The 25,807-nt window shown below is 41.8% G+C and overlaps 1 protein-coding gene across 8 annotated transcripts in view; it reads right to left on the minus strand.

Annotated features, from left to right (window-relative positions):
* TPD52 (tumor protein D52) overlaps positions 1–25,807 on the minus strand; it is a 140,773-nt gene that overhangs the window by 25,706 nt on the left and 89,260 nt on the right. For 4 of the 8 annotated variants that reach the window (XM_033203570.1, XM_033203566.1, XM_033203565.1 and 1 more), the window contains exons 1-2: positions 20,558–21,065; positions 5,318–5,433 (exon numbers count right to left, since the gene is read on the minus strand). In XM_033203570.1, the coding sequence (XP_033059461.1) occupies positions 5,318–5,433; positions 20,558–20,696 (255 nt within the window). In that variant the 5' untranslated portion in view covers positions 20,697–21,065. Of the gene's footprint in view, positions 1–5,317; positions 5,434–17,982; positions 18,011–20,557; positions 21,066–25,807 lie in introns of those variants that run through there. The other 4 variants (XM_033203571.1, XM_033203569.1, XM_033203567.1 and 1 more) reach the window with 2 other exon arrangements.

Raw genomic sequence — 25,807 nt, forward strand, 5'->3', positions numbered from 1 at the left:
AAAATCAAACCACACACTTTTAAACTACCAATGGGCCAAAAAAGAAGTCACAAAAGAAATTAGAAAATACTTTGAAATGAAGGAAAACAAAAACAACATATTAAAACTTATGGGATGCAGTTGAAGCACTGTCAGTAAGGAATATATAGCTGTAAATGCCTACATAAAAAAAAAAAAAAACTCAATAACCTAACTCTACACACCTTAAGGAATTAGAGAAAAATTTAAAAAATAGTAAGCTACACCCAAAACTAAGAGAAGGAAGGGAATAATAAGGAAGAGATTAGATATTAGAGTGAAGATAAAATAAAACAGACAAAAGGAAACAATAGAGAGAATGAATAAAAGCAAAAGTGCATTCTTTAAAAAGATCAACAATGCATTCAGGGTTAAGAAAAAAAAGAAAACAAAAAGACGGCCATGGGCAGTGGCTCATGCCGGTAATCCCAGCACTTTAGGAGGCCAAGGAGGTCGGATCACCTGAGGGGAGGAGTTGGAGACCAGTCTGACCAACACACTGAAACCCCGTCTCTATTAAAAATACAAAAACTAGCTGGGAGTGGTGGCGCGTGCCTGTGATCCCAGCTCTTCGGGAGGCTGAGGCAGGAGAATCACTTGAACCTGGGAGTCAGAGGTTGCAGTGAGCCGAGATTGCACCACTGCACTCCAGCCTGGGCAACAGAGTGAGGCTCCATCTCAAAACAAAAAAAAGAAGTTCAAGACCAGCCTGACCAACATGGTAAAACCTCGTCTCTGCTAAAAATACAAAAATTAGTCGAGCGTGATGGTGCACGCCTGTAGTCCCAGATACCAGGGAGGCTGAGACACAAGAATTGCTTGAACCCTGGAGTCAGAGGCTGCAGTGTGCCAAGATTGCTGCTACTGCACTCCAGCCACCTCGGCGACAGAGCAAGACTCCATCTCAAAAAAGGAACGGAAGGGAACAGAAGAAAAAGATGAGCAAACTTGACAAACCTATAGCTAGACTGACAGAAAAAAAGAGAGAAGACATAAATAACTAGAATCAAATGAAAGTAGGGACATTAATACTAACTTTACAGAAACAGAAAGGACTATAAAAGAATATTATAAGCAATTGTACACCAACATACTAGATAGTCTAGAGTAAATGGAGAAATTCATAGAAATATATAAATGATCAAACTGACCCAACAAAATAGAGAAAATCTGAACAGGTAAAGAGATTGAACCAGTATCAAAATTCTCCCAAAGAAAAGTCTAAAAGTAGATAGCTTCAATGGTTAATTCTACCAAACACTTAAAGAATGGACAAACCTTTTCAAACTCTTCTAAAAAACAGAAGATGGCAGAACACTTTCCAACTCATCGTAAGAGGCCAGCATTACCCTATTTACCAAAGCCAGGGAAAGACATCACAAGAAAACAGCAGCCCATATCTCTTATGAATATCCAGAAGCATATCAAAAGGATTATAAAACATGACCAAGTGGAATATATCCTAGGAATGCAATGATTATTCAACACATGAAAATCAATCACTGTCATATACCACATTAATATAATAATAAAGGGAAAAAAATACAATCATTTCAATATGTGAAGAAAAAGCATTTCATAAAAATCCAATACTCTTCCTGAAAAAAAAAAAACACTAAAACTAGGAATAAAAGAGAACTTCCTCAACGCAAGTCCATTTGTGAAAAAATGACAGCTAATATCATACTTATGGTCAAAGACTGAACGCTTTCCCCCTCAGATAAGAGAAAAAGACATGGATATCCATTTTTACCATTGTTACACAATACTGTACTGAAGAGGTTTAGCCAAAGCAGTTAGACAGGAAAAATAAATCAAAGGTATTCAAATTGGAAAGGAAAAGTAAAACTGTGTTTAATCACAGATGACATGATTTCATATATAGAAAGTCCTAAAGAATCACAAAAAAGGCCAGGCACGGTGGCTCATGTCTGTAATCCCAGCACTTTGGGAGGCCGAGGCAGGCGGATCACCTGAGGTCGGGAGTTCACAACCAGCCTGACCAACATGAAGAAACCCCATCTCTACTAAAAATACAAAATTAGCTGGGCATGGTGGCACATTCCTGTAATCCCAGCTACTTGGGAGGCTGAGGCAGGAGAATTACTTGAACCCGGGAGGTGGAGGTTGCGGTGAGCCGAGATTGTGCCACTGCACTCCAGCCTGGGCAACAAGAGCGAAACTGTCACCATAAAAAAAAAAAAAAAAGAAAGAATCCACAAAAAAATCTATTCAAGAGTGGGTGTGGTGCCTCATGCCTGTAATCCGAGCACTTTGAGAGGCCACGGCAGGAGGATCACTTGAGTCCAGAAATGTAGCAAGACCCCATCTCTACTGAAAAATAAAAAAATTAACCAGGTGGACAGTGGCAAGTGCCTGTAGTCCTAGCTACTCAGGAGATTGAGGCAGGAGGATCACTGGAGCTGGAAGGTCAAGGTCGCACTGAGCCATGATCATATCACTGCACTCTAGCCTGGGTGACAGAGTGATACCCTGTCTCAAAAAAAAAATTTTAAATATATTTGAGCTCATAAATTCAACAAAGCTGTAAAATATAAGATCAAGATATAATATTCAGTTATATTTCTATATAATAGCAATAAACAACCTGAAAAGAAAATTTTTTTTAAAAATCCATTTACAATCACATCAAAAAGAATAAAACACTTAGGAATAAATATAACTAAGGAAGTATAAGACTCGTACACAGAAAAATGTTTTGTACATTGCTAAAATAAATTAAGAACTAAATAAATGGAAAGACATTTCATGTTCACGGACTGGAAGACTTAATATTGTTAAAATGGCAATACTCACCAAGTCAATCTATAAATTGAATGCAAGTCCTATCAAAATGCCAATAGCATTTTTGTGTGGGTGGAAAAGCAGATTCTGAAATTCACATGGAATTGCAAGGAATAACAATTTTTAAAAAGAAGAAAAAGGTAAAGAACTCATACTTCTCAATTTCAAAACTTAATACAAAGCTATAGTAATCAAAATAGTGTGATACTGTCAAAAGAAAAGACACATACATGAATGTAACTAAATTCAGAGTCCAGAAATAAACCCATACATCTATGGTAAACTGAATTTCTTTTTTTTAAACAAGGATGCCACAAGCATTCACTGGGGAAAACTAGCCACATGCAAAAGAATAAAGTTGGATCCCTACCAAAACCACATACACTAATTAGCTCAAAATGGATCAAGAGCTTAAATCTTAAGAGCCAACACTATAAAAGTCTTAGAGGAAAACACAGGGGTAAATCTTCATGATCTGGGATTCAGAAATGAATTCTTAGATGTAACAGCAAAAGCACAAATCAAAACCACAATGAGATATCACTTCACACCCACTAGGATGACTACAATCAAAAACACAGAAAATAACAAATTGCCAGGGATGTGGAGAAATTGCTAATGGGAATATTAAATGGTGTCAATATTGTGAAAACAGTTTGGTGGTTCCCCAAAAAACTTGAAACATGGGCCAGGAACGATGGCTCACACCTGTAATCCCAACACTTTGGGAGGCCCAGGTAGGAGGATCACTTGAGGCCAGGAGTTTGAAACCAGCTTGGACAACATAGCAAAATCTCATCTCTATGAGAAATAAAAATTAAAAAATCTGCCAGGCATAATGGCATGTACCTGGAGTCCCAGCTACTCAGGAGGCTGAGGCAGGAGGATTGCTTGGTCCAGGAGTTCAACATTATAGTGAGTATAATCATGCCACTGCATAATCCACCAACCCACACAACACAGTGAGACCTTGTCTCTTAAAAAAAAGTCAAAAAATGTTTTAAAACATTAAACATGGAACTATCATGTGATGAAACAATTCCATATCTAGGCATATATGCAAAAGAACTGAAACTAGGTACTCAAGCAAGTATTTGTTCATAAAAGGTTCCTAATTCACTAACCACCATAGTCAAAGGTGAAAATCACCCAAATGCCTATGAATGGATGAATGGATAAACAAAATACAGTAGATATATACAATGGAATATTATTCAGCCATTAAACAGAATGAAGCAGACATGTGCTACACCATGAATAAAGCTCAAAAACATGAAGGGAAAGAACCCAGATACATAAGGTTACATATTGTATGATTCCAGTTATATGAAATAACCAGAAGACAGTTAAATTCATGGAGTCACAAAGCAAATTAGGTATTGCCAGGGGCTGAAGGAGGGGAGCCAGGAATGAATGCTTAATGAGTACAGGGATCTCCTCGGAGGTGAAGAAAATGTGTGGAACTTGAAAGGATTGACAGCTGCACAACACTGTGAATGTTACATGTTACTGAATTCTACTCTTTAAAATAGTTAATTTTTTCCCTGTAATCCCAGCACTTCGGGAGACCAAGGCAGGTGGATCACTTAAGGTCAGGAATTCGAAACCAGCCTGGCCAACATGGCGAAACCCATCTCTACTGAAAATATAAAACTTAGCTGGGCATGGTGGCACATGCCTGTAATTCCAGCTACTCAGGAGGCTGAGGCAGGAGAATCACTTGAACCCAGGAGGCAGAGGTTGCAACGAGCCAAGACTGTGCCACTGCACTCCAGCTTGAGCAATAGAGCAAGACTCCATCTCAAAAAATAAAATAGAATAAAATGGTTAATTTTTATGTTAAATGAATTTCATGGAAGAAGTTAGGAAAGAAGAAAGAAGGGAGGGAAGAGGGAGAGAGAGGGAGAGAGAGGGAGGGAGAGAGGGAGGAGAGAGGGAGGGAGGGAGGAGGGAAGGAGGGAGGGAGGGAGGGAGGGAGGAGGAAGGAAGGAAGGGGAGAGAAGGGGAAGGGAAAGAAGGACTGAAGGGAGGGAGGGGAAGGGAGGGAGGGGAGGGGAGGGGAGGGAAGGCAGGCAGGGAGGGGAGGGAAGGAGGGAACTGGAAGGAAGGAAAGGTGGAAGGAAGTTTGAAAGTGCCCATCTCTGCAACACAGCCAAGGGTAGAACAAAGTCATTGATGCACTGAAGAGCAAGTGTATCAGACCTCGGTGAAGTCCCTTAGAAGACATTCACTAGTACTCCTCTCATTCATTTCCTGTTTCACACCCTACTTTTCACATCTATTTTACCCATACATACATTTGTCTCATATAAAAATGAACCAACGTCAACCTCCTCTATCTCCTCTCCCCTACTCAAGACCTGCTGGAGAAGTAAACACATGTACTTTCTCTCCCCTGGAACTAACTATAAACATATCATCATGTATTTTAGAATCACAAATGACAGTACATTTTAAGTGCAAAAATAAAGTTACAAAAGGAATGGTTCTTTACCTTTGCAAGTTCTCTTCTTAGCTCTTCCCGCTCCTCTTCTGAGAGGGTCTCTGTGGCACTGATGGTGGCAGCAACATCTTCTCCTTCCTCAGGGACTGGCTCTGTTTTCAGCAGACCTGGTTGGGGATTTAAACAATTGTTTAAAGTACAAAATCTAAGTAAAATCCTTCTTTAAGCTCCTTCACTGTCCCAGCCAGAATAAAGCCAATTAGAGCAGATCCACACATCTCATCTCTGGACATTCAAATGACCTGGCTCTCTCAGCAAAGGACAAAAAATCTGAGCTAACCACCGGAAACCACCAAGCAAACTCTGCCAAAACACGAATTTAGAAAATATAGCATTCTCTTAGCTTCTGTTCATAGTCTCAGTCACTATATAGTTATGGCAGAAGAGTGAAGGGCCCAAAATGAGATCTTGCCAAGGCTTTAAATTGCTATACAACTAAATCAGTATAAATTAGATGAAAGATTTTAGCTCCTTCCCACTAACCCGGGGCAGGAGTTTGCACATCTCTTCAGCTTGCTGTGGTAATCAAAGTCAACATTTCATAAACTCAGTAAAGGAGTAACCACTGAAAGAACTAAGTGTCCCAAGTAAATTTTATTCTGTTTCTTTCCATTAGTGGAGGCAGAAAACATATTCTTGTAGGTTTTCTTTTTGTTGTTGTTTGTTTTAGGAGGTAGAGACAGGGTGTCGCTATGTTGCCTAGGCTGGCCTTGAACTTCTGGCTTCAAGCCATGCTCCTGCCTCAGCCTCCCAAAGTTCTTGGATTACAGGCGTGAGCCACTGCCACTTCTTATAGCTTAAAAACAGTAATAATATATATCTCATATATGTATCATATATATCATATACCATATATATCATATATATCTCACATACATATATAAAAAATCCAGATGCCCTTATAAAAGAATACTAAGCTATATGTTCAGAGACATGACCAACAGCCACATAGAGACACTCCACACTACTGAAGACCAATCACGCCGTACCCAATCCCCTTGGAACAGAGCCTGTCAGGAAGAATGACTGGAGAGTGACCAGCAGGCAGCTGCCCCTCAGATCTCCCCTCTTTTCCTGCCCAACCCTTACCCACAGGCTAAGATGAGGCCAGAAAGGCACCCCAACCTTGGGTGCAAAATTGAAGAGGCCACTAAAACACTCAACAAAAATATCTTAATGGAATATTTTTTTAAAATCAAATTCAAAGAACCCACGATGAACAAAATGCCAAAATTTTAAATTGCAGGATCAGTATTGCTGATACTTTCTTTTGTCTCAAACTCCAAAATGGCTCTGCATGAACAGCACTACTGCTAATCTCATCTTTATTTAAAATTGAGATATTTTATTCATGATTTTCTTTTACATTAATTTTTTAAAATATTGTATTCGCACATTATTTGATGACTAAGCTTTTTGTCACCCCCTTCCTGGCCATAGCTGCCTCACCCTAGGCTTCACGCTTCAGTTCAGTTTACAGGTTTGGGATTGCAAAGTCTCCTCTGGCAACAGATTTTTATTTATTTATTTATTTATTTATTTTGCAAAGAAACCAGGGGAAGGTTTACTCCTCTGCGCACTCTTCCTACCAGTGAGCATCACAGCCACTGCAGTTGTTCCCTGCTACCCCCCAGGACCATTTCTGAGAAGTACTGGTTCAGTCACAGCAGCAATGTGGCATCCTGCCCAACACAAGGCGCCAGGGAGCAGACACAGAAGAAAAAGGAAGGAGAGTAGCCACATTGTGGAGCAAGCAGCCAGCGTCACAGCAAACATTAGAGAATTATGTGAATCAATGAGATGATGCTTATGTACACGGTGTACAAGTTACAAAGGCACTTGGTACAGGGTCTGCTGTACTTCACCAATTAACAGTAGTTAATAATTATAATAATCATCAGCATGGCAGCACCAAAATAGTGCCTACCTGGAAAGTATGTACAGAACTGTGAAAGCCATAAAAGTAACACAAATAATTCAAAAACCACAAATCAGACTGGCAAAAAGTATGAGTAAGCTCTTGACTGCATATAAAATACTTAATAGGTACAATCAGCAGGTAGAAAAGCTCAACGCATAATTGCTTCCACAGGTCTTCCTCTAAAATATCTGTGAACAGACTGCCCAAATAATATTTCTATAATAGAAATCTGATTGTGTCACTCTTCAGCTTAAAATCCTTTGGTGGTTCCTTACTGTTTTCAAAGCGAAGTGTGACCCCTGAGGTTGGCACACAGCCCTTACTAGACCCGTCTCCTGCTAGCTGGCATTGGCACCTCTTACTCCAACTCCAGCCAAATCACACTGTGAACAAGGTGCTGTCCTATGTACTGTCAGAAACCATTTCCCAGCATCTGAGTGTGCTTGTAAATCTATCCTATAAGGCAACACAGTAAGAACCATAACAGAGCTACGTGTTACACATTATTTTATTTTTAATGTTTTGTACAGAACTCCCAAGCTCTCCAACTAGAACAGATCTCCAAAACAAAACAAGCAAAACTCAGGTACCAAACCATTACTTAAATAGCAAAGACTCTTTCATGCCTTTTTGATACACACTGTTTTGCAAATCTACTCAAATAAGGGGGAAAATACAGTATCTGATTGCTAACAATGCTTTATGTATACTGCCCAATTCCAAAAAGAATCCAAGGGGATTCTGGTTCTATTCAAATATGTGGCTAGGGTATCAAGGAAAATAAATCTCTCAGAAAAAAGGATGACGGGTTGTCCAGCTGGCTTCAAGTCTGCCAGGATGACCTTGAGATTTTATATTCAGCATCTAAGAAAGTCGGTAATGACATGTTCTGCTCTTTCCACATTAGCCTGTAGGTGGCAGCAAATCATCATCATTAAAATTAAACGGTGCAGTCTGGAAAAAAAAATTAGCAATTAAAGAACACCAAGGAAGAACAGAATGGTAGATACCAAAATCACCAGCAAAACATCACAGTCATGCCTTAAGAAAATTATTAACCACAGCCACCATGACAGAGTGCGTTCCACTTACAGACAAGTCCAAATTAACTGTTTTAAATCCCTATGTGCAACACTTCAGTGAGGTGGCGTTCCCCATCACCATTTCCAAATCAGGAACCTGGAGCTTACAGACATTCAGCGACTTGCCCAGGTTAACACACCTAAATGTCTGGTAGAGGTCAGATTTTAAACCTAGACGGTCTGATGTAAAAACAAATGCTTCAAATCACTGATCTGAAAACAAAGACAAAAGTAGGAGGCTTACAGTAAGATCTGAAAAGTATCTAGAAGCAATAATAAGACCCTAAAAAGAGAAGGAATCTGGCAGACTAGATCAAAAGCAGTCTTCATTAATTCCAACTAAAGTTTCCCCAAACCTGGGAATCCAAATTTTGCCTTATCTATTCATCTAGATATGATCATGTTTCTTGTATGTTCAGTAATAGTACAGTATTTAATATGAAAATAGAGTCTGGCTTTTGGGAGAAAAGATCAATTTCTCATTCACAGCATGAAAGGTGGAAAATAACAACATTTAAAAGTATAGACTATTGAAAACCATAATCTGAAACTTATTCATTAATTTTAATGTTTTTTTTTTCCTCAGAATCTGATGGAAAGCTGTTTTTAAAAGACAAACATGGTGGGGAAAATACAATTAATATCTACTGACATTTACTACACCAGCCACTGTGAGGGGAAGTCTACATGTTATCTTATAAAAATAAAAACACCCCATAACCACCACCTGAGAGGAGTATTTTTTTCTACTAGGAAACTGCAGTCCTCTAAGGCTATATAATTTGCCCAGACTTACAGAGGCAGGATTAATACTTGGGTCTTTCTGTCTCTCGACTCAGCTCCTTCACGAACATCTTTTCTTAGAGAAATATCAATGATCATGGCAGGACAACGAAACAGGGCCTAGTCTTTCTCCATAGAAACTTTTTTCTTCCTGAGGGTCTAGGAACTTGTGGGGATCCCTGGTTTGAAAGTCACAGATAACATTATCAAACCCAAATGACTGAAAATGAGTGATAATTTCTTCCACTGGGTTATTAACATTTTAGCCATTGCCTTAATTCTCTTCCTCTAGCTATGCAAACAGGTTGTCAGCCTGTCTTCAGTTCCAGCCAGGGCATCCCTAAAGAGCTTTAGGTGGGGGAGTGACAAGTCTAGACTTGTCTTTGGAAAAGTCCTTCCAGCAAGCTAGGTAGAGGGTAGCCTGCCCTGGGAAGGTTCTGGAGCCCACTGGCAGGGTGACGCATCTCACTGATTCCCAGGTGAGAGTTCTAGTGTCTTGGGGATTAGGATGGAGAAGACAAGCAGAGACACATCCCATCAATCTGAAGATACTTTCTACATTTTACATCTTTGAGATGCACTGTATAATTAATCAGCCAGTCATTGTGACATGGTTATTACCAGCAAACATGCCTCAAAATTTGCAAAATGGCTTAGAAAATGCCAGGTCCAGTTACAGACATCTCTTAAGAAAGGCTGTACCACAGACATTTTATGTGAGGAAAATAAAGCAATAGAATAGATATAGATCACTCCAAGTTGAAAAGCAATTCAAATAAGTTAAATTATGGGTGTGAAGACATTTTAGGAAATGTTCCTTTTTATTTTAGAAAATATGCACAGTAGTGTTATGATCAGTGTAAATGTCTGAATAAATCTAAAAAAGAACTTCAATAAACGTAAAATTTTTGGCCAGGCACAGTGGCTCATACCTGTAATGCTAGCACTTTGGGAGGCCAAGGTGGGAGGATCACTTGAGCCCAGGAGTTCGAGACCAGCCTAGGCAACAAAGTGAGATCCTGTATCTACAAAAACTCAAAAGTCATTAGCCGGGTATAATGGTCTGCACCTGTAGTCCCAGCTACTCAGGAGGCTGCGGCAGGAGGATCGCTTGGGCCTAGGAGGTTGAAGTTCAATGAGCTGTGATCGTACCACTGCACTCCAGCCTGGGCAACAGAGCAAGAAGAGCAAGACCCTGTCTCAAAACAACAACAACAAAAATTTAAATAAAAAATTGTAGGGGGCTGGGCAGGGTGGCTCACACACACCTGTAATCCCAGCACTTTGGGAGGCAGAGACAGGTAGATCACTTGAGTCCAGGAGTTCGAGACCAGCCTGCACAATATGGTGAAACCCCATCTCTACTAAAAATAATTTTTAAAAAAAGATTTTAAAACAATTCAAGTGATGATAAAGCAAGGTTTTTTTTAGTTTAACTATCAGCATATTTTATACTTAATGAAACACAAAATAATAGTAACATCTTACAATCTGTGGTGTCTTAGATTTAATGAAATACAACACTTCAAGACTTCAGAGTCTTTGTGAATAATGTGCAGAAGACAAAGTGGAAATGTGTGTGTGCAAGTGTGGTCAGAGCAGGGAAAGGCAGGGCAGAGTGACCAAGAACAGGAAAGAGCTTAGTCCTGAACACGTCTCTAGTTCTAGACTATAAAGTCCTGATGTCACTTTCTTATCTTTCCGTCTCAGAACTCACAGTGCCTAGAACAGATCCAATGCTAATATTGCATCTGAACTGAATTATTCATTAAAGATTTAATTAGAGTAACTCTCTCTTTACTTTCCCATGCATAACCACCCATTTGCCACAACTTCCACAAATTTCAACTGGGGAAAGCAGCAAAAGCGTTTTTACTAAAGATGTAGAACCTACACATAAGCCATAAATAGGAGTTTGAGGAGCACCTCTCTCTGCCTGGGTGCAGCCCCAACCCCCCTTTTGGAGCACCCACTTAAATGGTTCTCTTCCCTCTAGTTCTTCATCTTTGACTTTTATTCCAATTATGACCAAGTACTTCAAGACTTTCTATGATTATTGATTAAAAGCTTTTTGGCCACTGTCATACAATTTTAGATCTGAAAGAATTCTGAATCGTTTAAGTCAGCAGTCCCCAATGTTTTTTGCACCAAGGACTGGTTTCATGGAAGACAATTTTTCCACGGGGGTTGCAGGTGGATGGTTTTGGGAGGAAACTGTTCCACCTCAGATCATCAGGCATTAGATTCTCATAAGGAGTGTGCAACCTAGATCCCTTGCATATGCGGTTCACAACAGGGTTCACGCTCCTATGAGAATCTAATGCCACCACTGATCTGACAGGAGGCAGAGCCCAGGCGGTAATGCTCACTCGCCTGTCACTCACCGGTTCCTAACAGGCCACAGACAGGTACCAGTCCACCAACTGGGGGTTGGGGACCCCGGTTTAAGTCAAATGCTTCATTATATAAAGATGAGAAAACTGAGGACAGATTTTTAAAAGAATACAAAAAGACAAGATAAGCTTTGAAATTAGATAGTGTTGTGAGTTGAACTCTGCTGCCTTTAAAGATGTCTTCAATTTCCTAACCCGTGACAACAATGAATGTGTCTTTATTTGGAAACAGGATCTCTGGAGATGTAATCAAGTTAAGATGAGGTCACACTATATTAGTGAACGCTAATCCAATGGTTCATGTCCTTATAAGAAGGAAATTTGAAAACAGAGACTCAGGGAAGAGATTACGTGAAGATACACAATGCAAAGCACAGAGAACACACAGAGATTGGGGTGACATCACAACAGAACAAGGAACACCAAGGTGTGCAAGCAACCACCAGAAGTGAGGAGGTGTCAAGAAGGATTCATTGCCCTGCGCGTTTCAGAGGGAGCAAGACCCTGCCAACGCCTTCATTTCAGACTTCTAACCTCCAGAACTGGGTGATAAGCCACCCAGAATGGCTACCGCAGCCCCAGGAGAGTAATTCCGATGGAAAGGGGCATAAACACTGATTCAGCCATTTACTAGTTGGTTGATCTTCTTTAATCACATTTATCTTCAAAGAGCCCCAAGCCCCTTACCTGCAAACAATGGGTACACATAAGGATTTGCTGTTTCTCCCAGATTCCAAGCCCTACAACTTGTCCTGGAAATTGCTTCTCTCTCCTCTCGTCTTCCCTGAGTCTTGGCTCTCAGGTCTTACTTCCTCACTGCCCATTATTCCTCAACCCCCTGCAACCCTGTTGCTGCCCCTTCCACCTACCTTCCACTAAGGACAGTTCTGGGTCACTACCCTCATCTGGCCACACCAAGGCCATCTGACATTGAACTTCAGTCTGAAATCTCCATTCCTCTCCTCCCTCCTGCTTTTTCTCTTCCTACCTCTCTGAGAAGTTGTGGCTCCATCTCACTCTCTGGACATCTACTTCACTCCCTGCCTCCAATCCTGCCCTCCTGCCTAGTTTGGGCTGTCACTATGTGTTGCTTAGATTCCTGCCCCTAAGCTCCTTGCCAGTCTCTGACATCTGCAAATATTCCTCAACCCACCCCAACAAAGAGCTTTCTAGAGTACATATGTAGGCCAGGCGCAGTGGCTCATGCCTGTAATCCCAGCACTTTGGGAGACCCAGGCAGGTGGATCACAAGGTCAAGAGATCAAGACCATCCTGGCCAACATGGTGAAACCCTGTCTTTATTAAAAATACAAAGATTAGCTGGGCGTGGTGGCGCACACCTGTAGTCCCAACTACTCGTGAGGCTGAGGCACAAGAATCTCTTCAACTTAGGAGGTAGAGGTTGCAGTGAGCTGAGATCGTGCCACTGCACTCCAGCCTGGTGATACACACACACACACACATACATATATATATATATACACGCATATATATATAATTTGGCAAGGCATGGTGGCTCACGCCTATAATCCCTGCATTTTGGGAGGTCGAGGCAGGTGGATCACTTGAGGCCAGGAGTTTGAGACCAGTCTGGCCAACACGGTGAAACCCTGACTCTACTAAAAAATACAAAAATTGGCAAGGTGTGGTGGCACACGCTTGTAATCCCATCTACTAGGGAGGCTGAGGCACAAGAATCACTTGAACCCAGGAGGTAGAAGCTGCAGTGAGCCAAGATCACGCCACTGCACTCCAGCCTGGGCAACAGAACAAGAGTGAGAAAGACAGAAAGACAGAAATACAGAAAGAAGGAAAGAAAGAAAGCTATTAACTCAAAAAAAAAAATGTTTAAATGTACCTCCCATACTTTTTGGCCCATTTAATTTTTTATTATGTTAGAATATACAACAAAAATTTATCATCTTTAACCATTTTTTTTTTTTTTTTTGAGACGGAGTTTTGCTCTGCCACCCAGGCTGGAGTGCAGTGGCCGGATCTCAGCTCACTGCAAGCTCCGCCTCCCGGGTTTACGCCATTCTCCTGCCTCAGCCTCCCGAGTAGCTGGGACTACAGGCGCCCGCCTTGTCGCCCGGCTAGTTTTTTTTTTGTATTTTTAAGTAGAGACAGGGTTTCACCGTATTAGCCAGGATGGTCTCGATCTCCTGACCTCGTGATCCGCCCGTCTCGGCCTCCCAAAGTGCTGGGATTACAGGCTTGAGCCACCGCGCCTGGCCATCTTTAACCATTTTTAAGTGTGTGATTCGGTGACGTCAATTATACTCACAATATTGTACAACCATCTCTGCTATCTCTAAAACACACTCTTTTTTTGTGTCTTTGCACATATTATTTTCTCTGCCTGAAACCCCATCCCTATTTCCAGTTCCCACTCGCTTCAATAAGTCAAAAGTGTCTCCTACTCTTGGGGGATCTCCCCTGGACCCCGTGACCTTGGCTGAAAAACAGTCCTTGGCTCTGGGAATAAGAACCTACGGTCCAGTCTATTGTATAGAACACAGACTGCAGCTGGGCAATACTTGGCCTTCATGCTCCAATCCTGTGTCTTTAGTCCCAGCAGGGACTCTGATGCACAGTGTCTAGCACACAGCAGATGCTTGCCAACACTGTGAATAAATGGATTATAGGAAGGTATACAGTCAAGTTAGAGGGAAAGACAAGAACCCAATCTCCCTTCATTCTCTCTCCTTTTATCTCGAGCTTTTTATTGTATATATTGCATTCTCACTTCACTGTTTTCACCTAGAAAGGTTTTTCTATTTAAAGCAGATGTGAAATGTCACTTTCCTAAAGAAATATGACTTCCATCTCATACATAATCTGTCCAAAGATTGTCACTTTTGGGAGCAGGTCACCTACCTTCATATCACAGGAAAAATGTGTGCAGTCAAATGCACCATGGTTATATAGGTGGGACACAAATGATATCACAGAAAGAATATGTCAGCTACCCCCGAAAAAATTCAACTAGGAGGGAAAAAGATGCCAAAATGGAGTCTAAGGTATCTGCTATTTAGCCTGAATGCTGCCTACCCAAGAAAGAATCTGTTAACATATACTTGAGCCCTGGAAGCGTCTCTGGAAAATAAAGCTGCACGCCTTTCCTACCAAGTCTTCAAAGCAGCACCAATAACTTAAGACCAGAGTTGCGATAAGAAACTTCAGTCTCTATGACTGTTTTATTTAAGTACAAAAAAGAGGAAATACGCATCCCCCCTTTTCAAACCTAGAGGCATAAAAAGAGATTTAAACATATAATTCAAAGTATCTTTAGCGGTAACATCCAAAAAGACCACAAGATGTTTATCTCCCATGAAAGTCTGTGCCTGGGGCTCCCATTCTCTGTGCCTTGCTGTTTCTGGATGTAATAAAATCCCAGAAGTGGGAAGAATATTTGCAAGTTCCCACACCACAGAGCTTGTCTTCAGGAGACCCAAAAGACTAAGCATCCAGTTAAGGCAGCGCTTCTCAGCCATGGCACCACGGGCGTCATGGGCATCTTCCTGTGTAGCATCTCAGGCCCACTCACTAGATGTCAGTAGCAGCCCCACACCCACACCCAGTTGTAACAACCAAAAGAGTATCTACAAACATGGTCAAATGCCCACAGTGGGGCAAAACTGTGGTTGAGAACCACTGACTCAAGGCAAGGGAGCGTCTAAGAGGACACAACAGCCAGTACCTGCTGTCTGCCACTGAGTGCCTTCAGAAGGGAGGGATGCAGCGGCTCAGGCCGTGACAACTTATGATTCTCAAGGCTGGAATTTTCCCATGAGTGCCCACGATGAGAACAGTAAAACCTTAGGGGAAAAATGAGTTGGGTAATTGTAGTCAAGGCAGCTGGGAAGAAAAAGGCTGAGAACTTGATCCACTCCATGTAAGGGAAGACCCAAGCTCCTCACAAGCGTAAGGGGACAATATCTGGGTTATTGTTGTTGTTGTTGTTGTTTTTTGAGATGGAGGGCACTCTGTTGCCCAGGCTGGAGGGCAGTGGCGCGATCTTGGCTCACTGCAATCTCCGCCTCCCGGGTTCAAGCAATTCCCCTGCCTCACCCTCCCGAGTAGCTGGGACTACAGGTGCCCGCCACCATGCCAGACTAATTTTTTGTATTTTAGTAGAGACAGGGTTCACCATGTTGGCCGGGATGGCCTCGATCTCCTGACATTGTGATCCACCCGCCTCGGCCTCCCAAAGTGCTGGGATTATAGGCGTAAGCCACCGCGCCCGGCCAATGTCTGGGTTATTAAAGAGGAAAGGAAACAGAGCAGGAGGGGAGGGGCTGCACTAAGACAAAAAGGGAAAGGAGCGCTTGGGAACCACATCAGATGCAAAGTGCTCCTGGGACTCAGCTCTCAAAGCAGGACCCTGAACAGTGGTCAACGTCCCCACACAAGACAGAAGGTTACCTCCCAAAAGCGTCACTTCACAGAAAGAGTGGACAAAGAAGAAACAATCCTCAAGGTAAAACACATTAGTATTTTCAAACGCTTTACTTGTTCCTTCCAAGTATTTCTAAATGGACCCTTAAATCCCTTTCTTTTTAAAAAAATAAAAATAAAAAGGGAAAAATCTTCAGTCAATTACTTCAGAGCTATCTCCTCTTCCCACTGCTCTGCTCCCCTGCCCCAAAATTAAGTATAAAACTAGTAACTGGGGACATTCCAGAAAAGAGTGACAAAGGTCAGTCATGGAGAAATTTCAGAATCCCCAGAGAGGAAGTCTCTTCCATCCTTAAATTTCCTCTCTAGGAATAAGGAAATTCTACATCTCTTCAATTTGGCTCCAGTTTTTATTTTGTAAACCATAGTCACGTTTGCTATTTAAGACCTATGCAATCATAAAAAACTTTTAAGAAGTGGTAACCACTTTTCTAAAAAGAAGTGAGAATAACACAGAGTGAAAATCAAAAAGGGTAAAACAGAATGAAAAGAAGAACTACGAGCTAAGGAATTTCAGTTTGATTTTTCAGTCTTTCTAGAGTTTCAAATATGATCGCATTAAACTAAAATGTCAGATGTTTCCATTCCTCATATTTCCTTAAGTCACTAGAAATAACCAAAGGTGCCATAAGCCAAGGCTGCATCTTCCTGTACATTAGAAAATTCTCCCCAGGAATCCCATTACTGGGTATACACCCAAAGGAATATAAACCATTTATCACAGAGACATATGTATGCGTTAGTTCACTGCAGCACCATTCACAATAGCAAAGCACAGAATCAACCTAAATGCCCATCAATGATAGACTGGATAAAGAAAATGTGGTAAGTATATGCCATGGAATACTATGCAGCCATAAAAAAGAACATCAAACCCCTATGACACATGTTTACCTATATAAAAAGCCTGTACATGCACTCCTGAATCTAAAATAAAATAGTTTTTTTGTTTGCTTGTTTGTGTTTTGAGATGGAGTCTCATTCTGTTGCCCAGGCTGGAGTACAGTGGTGTGATCTCAGCTCACTGCAGTCCCCTCCTGGGCTCAAGTGATCCTCCTACCTCAATCTCCCAAGTAGCTGGGACCACAGACGTGTGCCACCATGACCGGCTAATTCTTTTATTTTTGGTACAGATGAGGTTTCACCATGATGCCCAGGCTGGTCACAAACTCCTGAGCTCAAGTGATCTGCCCGCCTCGGCCTCCCAAAATGCTGGGATTACAGGCATGAGCCACTGCACCCAGTCAAAAGTTTTTTTAAAAAAAAAGAAAATTCTGGCCCAGCCTGGTGGCTCACATCTGTAATCCCAGCACTTTGGGAGGCCGAGGCGGGCAGATCACGAGGTCAGGAGTTCAAGACCAGCCTCGCCAATATGGTGAAACCCCATCTCTACTAAAAACACAAAAATTAGCAGGCGTGGTGACGCGCACCTATAGTCCCAGCTATTTGGGAGTCTGAGGCAGAAGAAGCGCTTGAACCCAGGAAGCAGAAGTTGCAGTGAGCCGAGGCTGCGCCACTACACTTCAGCCTGGGTAACAGAGCAAGACTCCATCTCAAAAAAAAAAATTCTTAAGAGGAAGATAGATGCTATGTGAAGGACCTTTGGGATATTATCCTTATGGGTGTTGACAGAATAGAAGAGATAATGCAACAAAAGACCCCAGCTGTGAGACCCTGGTCCTGATAATGTTCAGCCCAAAGATGGAATAGAATGTTGAGATCCCAGTGGCGTATAAAGTATTAACAAATTACTCCCACAGTAAAACGCTTGACCAAAGGAGAATTTAAGCCTATATTATATGGTTAATCTGTTCTATAATATCCATTACTAGAGAGGCTGAGACGTTGTGGTCTAAAAAAACAAAACAAAAAAACCAAACCACTAGCTTAAGAATTAAGAGATGAGTGCTAGTCGTATCTTAGCCTAAGTAAACTTTGTGATTTGAGAACATCACATACGCCTCTCAGCCTCAATCTTCACATCTGGTAAAATGAACTGGAGTGTGAACTACTGCTCACCAGTGTCATTCATTCATTCATTCATGCATTCCACAAACAGTTTTTGAGCCATAATGTCAAGTACTATTCTTGGTGCTTGGGGAAACAGCAGTGAACAAAAAAGATGAACAGAGGTTCTGTTTCAGATTCTGTAACTATTATAAATCGGTGTTTTCACACTATGGGTTGTAAAATCCAGTAGCAGAACCAGATGAACACTTTAAAAAGAAGAAATGGCATACAATAGTACAAAATGTCAGAGTACATCACACATAGTAAAGAGAAGTTCTGGTTCATAACATTTTGCTTCAGTTATTGATAGATTCTTATATTTATGAGGATTGCGGGTAAGGAGGTATAAGGCATTTCTGAATATGGGTTGGTTGCGTCAAAGGAGTTTAAAACTCCCTAATAAAAGGCCTCATTTTGTTCCAGCCACTGTCCTCATCCTAATCACCACTTTAATGACTTCTTAGGAACATCCTGCCGATAGATAAAATCTCATTACTTTCCCATTTGCCCCATGATGGCATTTTGGATAAATATCAGAGAACACAGTCTTTTCAGATCAGTATTCCCAACCTCTCTGAGTAGGATCCCTCTTTATATCAGTCCTTCTTGTCTGTATTACTTGTCTGGCGATTAAGAAAATACATAGTGGCCAAAAACCACAAGAACTTTTAATGGGTTCATAATGTATCGATCCTAAGAGCTTCTACATAGAAATACAAAGACTGCAAACACACGGAGGGCATATTATTCATTCCATCGACCAACCATGTTTGATGTTCAGACAGGTGTGCAGGCTTCTTATGCCTTGAGGGGTCATGGGCACACAGAAGAGTAATCCCTCTTCCAGGCCCCCACTTTTATTTGGACATTTTAGAATCACTGTGTTCTTACAGATGACTGCTGAGGGTAGTTTCTGCTTGTTTTAATGCTTGTTCACCCTCTTTTCTTTCAATTAATGCAAACTACTAAACCTAGTTACATGAGTTTGTTTTTCATTATTGTTATTCATTTGCTTTTTAATAACTTTTTAAATCTCACAACCCCATGCTCCTTCGAACAGCTAACAGGAATTGCAAAGATAATCCTTCAGAATTTGCCTAGAGGCACACCCAACCCTACAACTGCCCTGGTTTTAACAGAAAACATCCCAAGGCAGTCATGACTGTAACTTGGAAAATGAAAGGAGGTGAACCAAAGAGACAAGAAGGGTAGAAGGGAACTAAAAGAAGCAAGCAGTGTCAATCTTCCTGGGAATCTGGCTGCTTGCACACCGATCAAGGCCCACCTGAAGTCACAAAACCACAGCCCCAGCTTCTCAAAGGTTCCCTCCCTTCCCCGCAAGTCACTTGAGCTTTGGTCCATTATCGAGCTCTAACTTCCCCATTCTGTGTGGCCCCCTATTAACTTATACATGAGATTTATAAGTTAGAAGGGGGCTGGGCAAAGCGGGAGCCCAGGCCCCTTTATTACAGAGGTCTGAGGGGGGCCACTTGGGCAAGCTAAGGTCAGCACTGGAGAAAGTTTCCTGGCAATCAGAATCCCCCAGCAGACATCAAGCTGCTGCCTCCTGCCCCCAACTTCTACAGACCAGTTCTACCCCTTCTTCGTTATACTCAACATTTTCCCGTTCCTGGAAATCCCAGCGATTTTGGGGGAAGATAGCTACCAATTGCAACCAAGAGAGGAATGTTGCTTCACACATTCCCTACTGTCAGCAAATACACAAACCTAAAATACTTAAAACTAAGTTTCATGCTGTCACCTTTACCATGTTTTTTTCTAAGTTACCCATTTTTTCAGCTTAAAATGAACAAAATGTGACCTGTTCTTCATTAATAAGGAAAAAATTAACTTCTTCTGGAAAAACCTGATTATCTGGCAAATTACAGGGGTCATTTAACCAGTTCCCAGCATTGGCTATGATACGAGGGACCCGGCCGGGAGGATGGCTAAGCTGCCTCCAGCTTTTTGCTGCCTTGTGCCGATAAAGGAATAGCCTCCCTGATGGTGCTGCTGGCCTTCAAAGCAATCTCATACTGGCAGGTATGAAGGAATAACTGCTTCTAAAGGTATGGCAATTTCAAGTTTTTCTTTAAAAAAAAATATATATATATATATCTTGCCTAGCAATTTCTGTAAGTTGCTCTCAATATTCCATAACAAAACCCAGGACAGTCATCAGCAAGACTTGAACTGAGTCAGTGCTTAACCATCATTTAACTAAAGAGAAAAATTAAGAAAGTTGTCGTAAATTACCTAAGCAACTAGAAACCAAGGACTCCAGATTCCTCCTTTTTTTTTTTTTACGAGCTCAACAAACTCAAAGTAAGCTTGGAATATCTATCAATGGAGAGGTCTACTGATTGTATAAATAGTACTAACTTTAAAATCTAACTTCTAAGTATAAACATACTCTAAATATTTAATGAGATTTAATATTTGAATCTAGAATAGCTTATTAGCTAGTTACAATCCAACACCACCCTGGTACATCTTTACACTAATAATTTTAAAGCCAGGCAAACCCCAAGTTATGTCTAGGTTTTATTCCAAGCAAACTTAGCTTTACAAAATTAGTAGTTACCAAATTTCTGAAGAGTAGGTGATTCGGGTGGAGATGAATTTCCACTAGGAGACAAGTAGAGATAGCTTTTGTTGACTCCTGCTTCAAAATCAAACGGGGACTGGTAGTCCTCACATAAGTCCATCTCTCTACAATCCATTCCAGACAAACGCAGAACGCATTGCTTTCTAATCGCCTGATACCATCCTTCAGTTGAGTGCTGCTTTGGCCATATTCTCTTTGTAGGGTGCAACTTCACTGAAGAAATCAACCCCAGGAGTTAGAGGCCCTGGCTTCCGCGCCCAGGCGCCAGCATTTCCTTCTGGGAGCCTTCACACCCCTCCTGAAGCAGACCTATTTAATAAATGATTTATCCTGAGCAATCTTAGGAACGGCTCTGTTCACCACCTGGTGTTAATTTTGATCAACAATGAAAAACCTGGGCAGGGAGCAAACTTTCCTCAGTCAACAAAGAAGGGCAGGGTTCTGCAATATGGCCCAGATGTACAAACAGTTCAGGCAAACATTGGACACGGGCTGACTTACAACAAGAAACTACAATTTACTTAAAAAAAAAAAAAAAATCAGCTGACCATGACTACACCAGGGCAGACTTAATCTTCTAGGACAAGGAGGGATTACCAGTCAGTAATCTCCCACAAATGCCATCTGGGTGATACTTTTTTTCCACCCTGGATTACAGTAAAATTCTGAAAGCCAAGCTTCCTGGTTTAGCAATCAGCTTTCTAAGCACAACTTGGTACAAAAATAAAGCTGCATTTCCATGATTACTTTATCTAATGTGGAGTCTGGCTGAGTGTCACGAAAACTTCAGACTGACTTTTCTTTTCTCCCCCCCCTTTTTTTTTTTTTTTAAAAGAAAGCTGGTGCTTCAGTTACAGGCACTGAAAGAAGAAGAATCCATTTTGAATGGAAAGCTCCCGGGTATTCCCACACCTTCTTTGTTTGTCTAAGGCCATGGCCCTGTAGAGCTGCAATAAACCTGCGTGCCTACCCTGTAGAAGGACTGGGCCACAGCTAGCTTATAAAACAAAACTAAGTCACCAAATTTATTTCCTTTAACACAGTCTCTTAGCAGAACCTTTCTATGCTGACTATGGCCTTGGCTCAAGCAACAGCAGTTGCAGCTCCTGCTGGTTCTACTAAGGAGGTAAAAATAAAGGTGACTCACCTTCAGGTGGGCAATGGTCTGTTACTGCGTAACAACAACAAAAAAAAAAGCGGTGTTCTAATCTAAAAGGCGGTTTTCAAATCTAAAAAAAGAGCTCAGATACACTCTCCTCAGATTGGAAGCAAGTATGAAACCTAATATATTTTAAGCATTAAAAATATCAATATGTGTCTAGTGTATAAAATGCACCAAGACGGTCTGTATTCATCTTGTGATTTTTTTTTTTTACATACAGAATACATACTGGATGATTTCTTTGTTATTTTTGTTAGTCTCATGTTGTACTCCATTTATGGTAAATCTTTTTTTGTTTTGTTTTCGATACAGGGTTTCGCTCGTGCACAGGCTGGAGTGCAATGGCACAACCTTGGCTCACTGCAACCTCCACCTTCTGGGTTCAAGCGATTCTCCTGCCTCAGCCTCCCAAGCAGCTGGGATTACAGGCACCCACCACCCACCACGACTGGCTAATTTTTGTATTTTTAGTAGAGATGGGGTTTTGCCACATTGGCCAGGCTGGTCTCAAACTCCTGACCTCAGGTTATTTGCCTGCCTTGGCCTCCCAAAGTTCTGGGATTACAGGTGTGAGCCACCGCGTCCGGCCTATGGTAAGTCTTTATTTTTTGTAAGTTTTTTGTTTTGTTTTGTTTTGTTTTTTGAGACGGAGTCTCGCTCTGTCACCCAGGCTGGAGTGCAGTGGCCGGATCTCGGCTCACTGCAAGCTCCGCCTCCCGGGTTTACGCCATTCTCCTGCCTCAGCCTCCCGAGTACCTGGGACTACAGGGCCAGCCACCTTGCCCAGCTAGTTTTTTTTGTATTTTTTTAGTAGAGACGGGGTTTCACCGGGTTAGCCAGGATGGTCTCGATCTCCTGACCTCGTGATCCGCCTGTCTTGGCCTCCTAAAGTGCTGGGATTACAGGCTTGAGCCACCGCGCCCGGCCTTTATTTTTAACAACAAAAGAATCTGTATTTTTCTCCTAAAAGGTACCAAAATTCGGGCAATTATAAATGTTTCATTCTATACTTAAAAATAAAATAAATGGTTTATTTTTTATCATTATTTGAAAGAATGGATTGTCTGGCCTCTTGAAATCCATGGCCTCTTACTGGGACAGGAAAGGCATTGGAGCTATGTCCCTAGACTAGAAAGAGTGTGGTTCATGAGGTCCCTGGCCCTCTCCATAACTCTGCATTTGGTCACCAAATACTGGTAGAAAAAGTATTTCTCCATTACTTTACTTGTTCTACCACCTAGAGCCAAAGGCATTCAAAGGTAATTAATAGTGACACGGATAGAATGCAAGTCACAGTCACCTCCATTCTTCTCACCATCTCTCAAGCCCATGTCCTTGACCTTTGGTATTTACATCCATGCGACACGCTCTACCTGAAATGTCACGTTTTTCCGGCCTGTCAAAGTTATTCATCCTTCAACATTGAGGTAGAAATGCCACCTCTTCTTAGAAGCCCCCCAGTCTCTGGCCCCCTCTTCTCCCAGCAGCAGCACACAGCAAGTGAAGAGCCCCCTCCCACGCATCTGTGCCTCTCCAGGGCCTCTCCAGGGTGCTCTACCGGATACCTGCCCTGAAGGTTTGGCTCCTAATCAATGTAGAATTAAAAAAACAAATGATGGCTCATGTAGACATTACATGCCTTATTAATAAATGTGAGTATTTCAAATTTAAGTAATTGTCTAAAATTTTTATTTTACCTGCTTAGATACAATCTTAGGATTTTATGCAACATCCTGGCTCTTTGAACCAGTTTTTGTTCTCATTATCTCCCGTCAGTTCCCAGTCAAGACATTCTAGCCTATAAGAAAAGTGAAATCTAGAGGGGAAAAGCATGGGATGGGTTAATGGAATGGCAAAAATTCAGTTGACTCAACGGTCATATACAAAGTAGAAGGGAACTGAAAGAAATACAACATGGAAATGTAGCTTGGGGGCAGACCATTAAAGACTTTGACAAATTTTATACTTAATATACTGTTCAAAAAAACCACCGAGGATTTATGAGTCATACGGAGAGTATAAGTTTTATAAACATGACTCTAGAAATGGCGTAAGGATGCACTGCAGGCAGAAGGAGGCTAAAAGAGAGCAGACTCAGAAAGAGGCTACGGGTACAATCCCAGAAAGGGGGAGAAAGCCTTGTGATATGGTTTGGCTCTGTGTCCCCACCCAAATCTCATCTTAAATTGTAATAACCCCCACATGTCAAGGGCGGGATCAGGTGGAGTTAACTGAATCATGGGGGCGGTTCCTCCATGCTATTCTCCTGATAGTGAAAGAGATAGTTCTCTGACGGTTTTATTAGGAGATCTTTATAAGGAGAACAGATGGTTTTATAAGGAGCTTCTCCCCCTTCGCTGGGCACTCATTCTCCTGCTGCCCTGTGAAGAGGTGCCTTCTGCCATGATTGTAAATTTCCTGAAGCCTCCCCAGCCATGTAGAACTGTGAGTCAATTAAATCCTTTTCCTGTATAAATTACTCAGTCTCAGGTATTTCCCCATAACAGCGTGAGAATGGACTAATACACCTTGGTATCAGGGCAACTCTTTTTATTTCCTGCTCTGGACTAGTTGACCTGGGGAAGAACCAGGTAAGATTTGGTCCTGTCCTGTGGATAATTCCACCTGACTATTCCAAAAGTACTTCAAAGTCAGTATGCACAAGACTGAACTCACTGGCTTTCCTCCTGATGTTCTTACCTCTAGATTAGGCATCCTGAGTCTCCTAGGCCTGACTTTGAAGGAATCACATCCAAGCACTCTCACTCCATATGGAGAAAGCACCGAGAGCTCTCTACCAACCGGTACCAAAGGCCTTCCAACCTTTCCGTCATCCACCCCCTACTCGAGACCCACGTGGAGGGTGAGACCCACTGTACTGTTACTATGTTTTTCCTTCTGGGGGGGACCAGGCCCCACAGCAGTGTGGTAGACCTCTGCTGTCTTGTCATTTTGCCCCTCTTTCCCTAGAGGAATTTCACCTCACTTGCTCCCTGGGGTTCTCGGTGGGGAGAGAGTCCATAGTTCCCACCTGTTCCCTGGCCCTAGGCAAGGGCCTGTCCTTCAGATCTGGTCCACACAGACACCCCATCCCCTTGTTCACAGGGACTGGCCTAAGGATAGACATCTGACCCAGACAGCATCAATCAGTGGCCTTCCCTGACATTTACTCTGTGAGTAATGGAAGAAAGTGACTCTCTCTGTAACCTGAGCTGTTGGGTGCCAGTTTGGAGGGGCTAGCAGCTCCTTCCCTCCCCAGGCCAATGGGCAAGGGACTCAGTGCTCAGACTGGGAAGGGACAAAAGGAGAAAGAGACAGGGAAGGGATGGGGCAGCAGCACCTAAGCCCCTGCCTCCAGCTACCCTGGGCTTCCCAGTTATTAAATAAACACAATTTTATTCTGCTTCACTTGTGGTTGGGAGTTGGATTTCATCATTTCAATAGAAAAGTCCTAACATACCTACTTTCTGACCATATTTCCCACTATTACTCAACCATGTTTTAGCCAAACTTGACTTTCCTGTTTGTTGAACACATCCTAAACTTAGCCTAGACAATTTTCTCAAACTAGTTTCCCCTTTTCCTGTAAGTTCCTACCCATTTAGCAAGCTGTACTTATTAAGTCACATATGAATGATATACATGCAAGGGACATTCATTTTAGATGCTACCGGAAATGGAAACAAGCAATACAAATGCCTACTAAAAATGGATGATTTAAATGCTAAAAAGAACATTCATGTAATAGAAAAATATGGAAATACTGACATAATTATATAAAAATATATGTTTTATATGGAAAGATATTCTTGATACAGTTAGCAAACAAATCAGGTTTGAAAGCAGGTTGTATGGTATGGTCCATGTTTGTGTAATAATTTATGAGAGAGAAACCAACAAACAAAAAGAAAGAAAATGGGCAGAAGGAGAAATCCATTCCACGACCCCAGAAAAGTGCTCACGTACTGCAGCGCCAGCAGAGGGAGCCCAAGAGCAGTTCAGAAGTCAACTCAGCGCAGCCAGTAAAGCGCGTACTGCAGGGTAATAACCGGAGGCGACTCACG

Source organism: Trachypithecus francoisi, unplaced genomic scaffold (assembly GCF_009764315.1).
Source record: "Trachypithecus francoisi isolate TF-2019V2 unplaced genomic scaffold, Tfra_2.0 Lachesis_group7, whole genome shotgun sequence".
Lineage (NCBI taxonomy): Eukaryota > Metazoa > Chordata > Mammalia > Primates > Cercopithecidae > Trachypithecus > Trachypithecus francoisi.